This window comes from Aedes albopictus, chromosome 3 (assembly GCF_035046485.1).
Source record: "Aedes albopictus strain Foshan chromosome 3, AalbF5, whole genome shotgun sequence".
Lineage (NCBI taxonomy): Eukaryota > Metazoa > Arthropoda > Insecta > Diptera > Culicidae > Aedes > Aedes albopictus.
Genome location: NC_085138.1, coordinates 256,006,516 through 256,012,924, shown reverse-complemented (window position 1 = coordinate 256,012,924; position 6,409 = coordinate 256,006,516). Strand labels below are relative to the sequence as shown.

At 41.8% G+C, this 6,409-nt stretch overlaps 1 protein-coding gene across 1 annotated transcript; it reads left to right on the top strand.

The window, feature by feature from the left end:
* The first annotated feature begins 947 nt into the window (after positions 1–947).
* On the top strand, positions 948–2,303 carry LOC134291900 (proton-coupled zinc antiporter SLC30A9, mitochondrial-like). Its single transcript, XM_062860295.1, has 3 exons — positions 948–1,338; positions 1,407–1,595; positions 1,660–2,303. Exons 1-3 carry the CDS (start codon positions 1,096–1,098, stop codon positions 1,702–1,704), a joined length of 477 nt encoding a protein of 158 aa, XP_062716279.1. The 5' UTR covers positions 948–1,095; the 3' UTR covers positions 1,705–2,303.
* Positions 2,304–6,409: the final 4,106 nt, after the last annotated feature.

Sequence of the window (6,409 nt, the reverse complement as noted above, 5' to 3'; positions counted from 1 at the left end):
GAGCGGGTGGCGGTGTCGATTGATTGTACTTAATTGATAGGACTGTCAAACCTAGGTTTGGAAACTAGGGTATGCCACCCTGGTTTAGTACAGCCTCTTTAATCACAAATTCACATTACTCACCTGAAGGAGAAAGATTGCTATGCAGAGCAATCCAATTTGTGAATTTTTCAGTATTTTTACGAAAATCTTTGTACAGCCAAAGCATTAGCATCAGCATTCAGCGATTCGCACAAAGGGAAGAATTGCCTTCTTCCCGTCCGAACCAAAGCACAAAGATTTGGGATTAATCTCTGACTCTTAGACAAGACTGACGCAATCCTCCAATGGTCGAGCACTGTCCTGGCCATGTCCTTGCGACTACTGAGGGATGGGAAAGGATGATTAGTTTTGAACACCTATGAAAAATGTAAACAGCTCTACGATCTCTCAGGCCTAGGTATCACGGGAATTTGGGTGTTGTTAGTGGGAGGGTAAACTCCAAAGGATACGCATGGTCAACGTCAGGTACACCATTGTTAGACTTATTCGAATCAATCCTGGTTTCCTCGTTGCCTTGATGGCATTTGGTGGAATTACTAGATTCTTCGGTTGATAATCTGAAATGTAAAATAATATTAACATCGTACGTCAAATAAGCTACATATTAGTGATACGCTCGCCACAGTTACATATTTTTACAACATTATTTATATCATACGATAAATTTACCTGAATCCTGCTGAAATAAAATGCTAATTAGCAGTACATTGAAACAAAATAAATTACAAAAACACAAAAAAGTGCATCGAACTTTGATCTTGGAATATTTATAAATACGGTAAATATCAAGATCAAAATTTGATTTGGTAGATCTTACATCGCAACGCACCATTCTAAGGTGATCTACCCACGTTACGGGTAACGAAAATCTTTGTACATCCAAAGGGTCCTAAAATATACGGGGGTCCAAATTATATTCGTTATCCCAAATAACTGGATTTAAAATATACTTCCCTTAATATTGCAGTCGTTCGCGGACAGGATCCCTGCGTGAACGTGGTCCTCACGGAGGATGCCGCGGCAGTGCTCAGTGTGGCTCTGGCTGCCACCTGTATGGGCTTGTCCTCATACTCCGGTTCGCCCATTCCGGATGCCGTGGGTTCGCTACTAGTCGGTTGCATGCTCGGCGGAGTAGCTTCCTTCATTATCTATACCAATGTGGCCGCTCTGGTGGGACGATCCATTCGGCAGGAGAATCTCGACCGGATAAACGCCGAACTGGAGAGCGACATCATGATCCGGGCGATTCACGACGTCAAGGGTATCGATATGGGCAACTCGTTGGTTAGGTATAAGGTAAGATCGAGAGTTTTTGGGGGATATGCGCTGGAGTTAAAAGTTGTACAAATATGTTCTAATTTTAGGCTGAAATGGACTTCGATGGTCGAGAGCTAACACGTGTGTATCTAGACAAGCAGGATCTAAACATCTTGCTGGAGGAAGTTAAAACGTTCCAAACCATTGACGAGCTGGAAGCGTTCCTCCTGAAACACGGCGAGAACATTGTGGATTTGATGGGAGGCGAAATCGATAGAATTGAAATGAAACTAAGGGTAAGTTTAGCCTTAGCTTATCATGTATCCACATTGTTTTAACATATTATCATTTATCTCGCAGAAAAAGTTCCCCGAAATACGGCACTGTGATCTGGAGATCTTGTAAGTATGTTACGCTTCCTTTTTGTTACCGGCTCCTGTCCCTGTCTTGTATCGGTTTAAAGTGAGTATTTCAAGCAAGCAACTCGAACGAACGAAAGATTGGCAAGTCTGAGTTTATTTTACCTCGATAGATATATTTTTACGTATTAAAGGAGAAGCTATGAAATAAAACAGTAATTCCAAATTCGAATCAAAATGTAATGTAAATCAGCACTCAATAGTCTAGAGGTGATAACACTGTGGCACCGATACGAGTGTAGAAGAATAATAAATTATTGTGCTTACTAGTACTTAACTGACAACTCACAAAAACACTCCGACGGAGCTTAACCGATGCCGATCCATGTAAAAGGTTCCAATTTGGGCAAATCGTGAATGAAGACAAAGATATAGGCAATGTGCAGCACCACGGCGGACCGATTTCCGTTACTGAATGTTCAAACTTGTTCCCTATCGTTATACTAAAAACCAGTGTATCAAAACAAAAACTGCAAACTTATGAAATCACGCAACTCTAATAGGAAGACAGTGAGACAATATCTAGTTATTTTGGCGCGATAATACATATTTCACTGCAAACAAAAATTACTGAATAACTAACGAAATTGACGAAAGAAATCCGTGATACCTTACATACAACATACAGGGGGTGGCCAAAATGTTTGGGATAGGCAACTTTATTATCTCTCATAAAAAAGTTCAACATACTGTAACTTTTCATAGAGTGGATTAAAAACTGAAATTTTGACTGTTTGTTAACCTATTATTTGTGTATCATTGGTACAAATTTGAGCACGATTGGTTAATCTTTCGCGAAGCTAGAACCGTTTTCGTAAAACACTATTTTTCAGACAGCTTATTTTTGAACTGTCATATCTCAGAAACCAGTGAATTGAATTGAATGAAAATTTGAACGTTTATCAACAATATATTAGTGCTTCACAAGTCATTGAAACATTGGTACTTTTTAAACATTTAAAAAAGTTATCCTGGATTGAAACTTTTTGGATCTTTCTCGAATAAATGTAAATGTTTTACATCAATGTCATTAAATTTTATGTCTTTATGAGTTTAACTGCGATACCATCCTTATCAATTGCTTTGTTGATTTTGAGCTGGTGAATGGCATCCTTATAACTTTCCTCAGCGTGGGAGTTGGATCATTTTCGTTCTCTGCTGCGTCTACGTTCTCCACGTCATGCATGTGTCCATCGAAGTGCTGCTTCCGCCTTTTAATCACCTCACATGCGTCCGTCAGGCTTCCGTCCTTATTCCTGCATGTCTCGGCTTGCGGCCGGAAGCCTTCGTGGGATGATTTGAGCTTCTGGCAAACTTCCGTGTTTTCATCAAATCGCACTTAATATCTTAAAAATTCATGCTGTACCATGTAACGAATTCCACATTTTCATAAAGGTAAAGTAGATCGCGCGATCGCGATCAGGCTAAGGCCGGGGTGGCCTTTGCTGTACAATGTACATAGTAGCCGTCTCCATTTCGCTTGGTCCATGGCTGTTTGTCTCCTGTTTCTCACTCTGCGTAGGGTGGCGGGCGCGCTGATTCCTCCCTGGAGCCCTTTGCCATGATGTAGTTTGTCTTCGACACATTAATGACTAATCCGATTCGCCTGGCTTCACTCTTTAGTCGGATGTACGTTTCCGCCATTGTCTCAAATTTACGAGCAATAATATCAATATCATCAGCGAAACCAAGCAGCTGAACGGACTTCGTAAAAATCGTACCACTCGTGTTAATCCCCGCTCTCCTTATTACACCTTCTAACGCAATGTTGAACAGCAAGCACGAAATACCATCACCTTGCCGTAACCCTCTGCGAGATTCGAACGGACTCGAGAGTGTCCCTGATACTCGAACTACGCACATCACTCGATCCATCGTCGCCTTGATCAATCGTATCAGTTTATCCGGGAATCCGTATTCGTGCATAATCTGCCATAGCTGCTCTCGATCGATTGTATCATACGCCGATTTGAAATCGATGAACAAGTGATGTGTGGGCACGTTGTATTCGCGGCATTTCTGCAACACCTGGCGGATGGCGAACATCTGGTCTGTTGTAGCGCGTTCACCCATGAATCCAGCCTGATATTGCCCCACGAACTCCCTTGCAATCGGTGATAGACGGCGGCATAAAATTTGGGAGAGTACCTTGTAGGCAGCGCTCAGTAGTGTGATCGCGTGGTAGTTCGCGCAATCCAACTTGTCGCACTTTTTGTAGATGGGACACACGATACCTTCCATCCATTCCTCCGGTAATACTTCCTCCTCCCAAATCTTGGTAATGACCCAGTGTAGTGCTCTCACCAGTGCTTCTCCACCGTATTTTAGAAGCTCACTTGGTAGTTGATCTGCCCCAGCGTCTTTGTTGTTTTTCAACCGGTCAACCTCCTCCTCAATCTCTTGGAGGTCAGGGGCCGGAAGTCTTTCGTCCTGTGCACATGCTCCTAGATCTGTTACCACGCCACCTTCGGTACTTGCAACGTCGCCATTGAGGTGCTCATCGTAATGCTGCCGCCACCTCTCGACCACCTCACGCTCGCTCGTGAGAATATTCCCGTGATTATCTCGGCACATGTCGGCTTGTGGCACAAAGCCTCTGCGCGAGCGGTTCAGCTTCTCGTAGAACTTTCGTGTGTCCTTAGCGCGGTACAGCTCTTCCATCGCTTCGCGATCTCGTTCTTCCTGCTGGCGCTTCTTCATCCGGAAGACTGAGTTCTGCCGGTTCCGCGCCTGTCTGTAACGTGCCTCATTCGCTCTCGTACGGTGTTGCAGCATTCTCGCCCATGCTGCATTCTTCTAGTTTTTCAACTGTTCACATTCGCCGTCGTACCAGTCGTTTCTGTGATTCGGAGTCGCGAAGCCTAGTGCTGTAGCCGAGGTACTACCTATGGCTGATCAGATGTTCCTCCGATGTAGCTGCGCCAAGCTGCTCTTCCGTTGGTAGGGCCACTGCTAACTGCTGCGCGTAGTCTTGAGCCACTTCAAGGTTACGCAGCTGCTCGATGTTGAGCCGTGGCGTTCGACTTCGACGCGTGGTGATAACTGTCGAAAGTTTTGAGCGCATGCATACAGCGACTAAGTAGTGATAGGAGTAGAGTAGGAGTCGTAAGGGGAGGCAAGGGTAAAAAGCTCCTACCTTGGCAAGTAACACATTGCAAAAGTTAAGTCTCGCTTTTTTATTATTATTACTTTTTGTTCGTTCTATTTTACTTCTTCTTTTTTTCCAATACATCAAGTTAAAATATACTTAAAATATACTTATTTATACGATTAAATATTTGATTTTGTATTACTAAATGGGGCACGTTCGGTGTAGTACTAGATTTGTAGTAATGAGCTGAATTTTAGTATGGTGAGAAGGTCAATTCTCCGTTTCTGCAATGAAATGGTGCAAACAGCGTGGGTATTATGATTCCTTGCCTAATTTTATGCTGTTTGAGCAAAACTTTGGATAACTATGTTGTTTATGTTGCAAGAAATGGAGAAAACAACAACACTGTTGCCCAAAGCTTTGCTCAAACAGGATCAAATTAGGCAAGGAATCATAATACCCACGCTTTTTGCACCATTTTATTGCAGAAACGGAGAATTGACCTTCTCACCATACTAAAATTCAGCTCATTACTACAAATCTAGTACTTCATCGATCTGTCCTATTGTGTGTATTATTATTTGTCTGTGTTTGTATTACTTTGTGTTACTATTATCTTTCTCTCTTTCTTTTTTTTTCCTTTTTCTGTGTAATTAAAGTAGTTAAAGACCAGAGTATGGGGTTGACAGTACTCTAGAAACCTACTGGAATACTAGCGATAATGTAATGATCTTCGATCAGTATAAAAAATCCTAGTGTCATGTGGAGTTAAGAGGATGAAAACCCAAAAATACCTGGCCAAACTACAAACTTTGTTGAGGTTATGACAAAAAAAAACTCAACGATATTGGATAAAGATAGGATCCAATGAAATCTAAAAAAATAAAGTTCATTCAAGTAAATCTTCATCATGCAAAGGGAGCAACCGCTGTACTTTGCAAAAGATTTGCTGAGAGCAAACTGGATATTGCTCTTATCCAGGAGCCATGGACAAACAACAGTAGGATATTAGGAATACCTACAACTTTTACCAAATTGATATATAAGGCAGGACAATCTCCACCACGTGCTGCAATTTTAGTGAGTGGAAATGTAAATGCAATTCCAATTACTCAGTTTATCAATCGAGACATAGTTGCAATTATGTTGGAAGTACCGACTATTCACGGAAAAACGGAAATTTGTATTGCTGCGGCATACTTTCCGGGAGATGTGGATGATATACCTCCACCAGAAGTGGCAGCTTTTGTTTCATATTGTAGAAAGCAAAATAAAGCTTTCATAATTGGATGTGATGCGAATGCCCATCATACAATATGGGCTAGCACAGACATCAACAATAGGGGCGAACACCTTTTAGATTTCATTTCCGGAAATGAGATCGATTTATGTAACAAAGGCGAAGAACCTACTTTTACGAATGCCATTAGACAAGAAGTTCTTGATTTAACGTTGTGTAGTCCTACACTATCAGAAAAAATCAAAAATTGGCATGTGTCAGACGAAACCTCTTTATCTGATCACAAGCATATTTTGTTTGAATATGAGGCTGGTCATCAACTCATAGAAACTACGAGAAATCCTAGGAAGACAAACTGGG

Bases quoted from the DNA above. Each gene is read 5' to 3' on its own strand.
- LOC134291900 (XM_062860295.1), top strand. From the start codon at position 1,096: ATGGGCTTGTCCTCATACTCCGGTTCGCCCATTCCGGATGCCGTGGGT. The intron at 1,339-1,406 runs GTAAGATCGAGA...TTCTAATTTTAG, and splicing joins ACTCGTTGGTTAGGTATAAG to GCTGAAATGGACTTCGATGG. The intron at 1,596-1,659 runs GTAAGTTTAGCC...TTTATCTCGCAG, and splicing joins GAATTGAAATGAAACTAAGG to AAAAAGTTCCCCGAAATACG.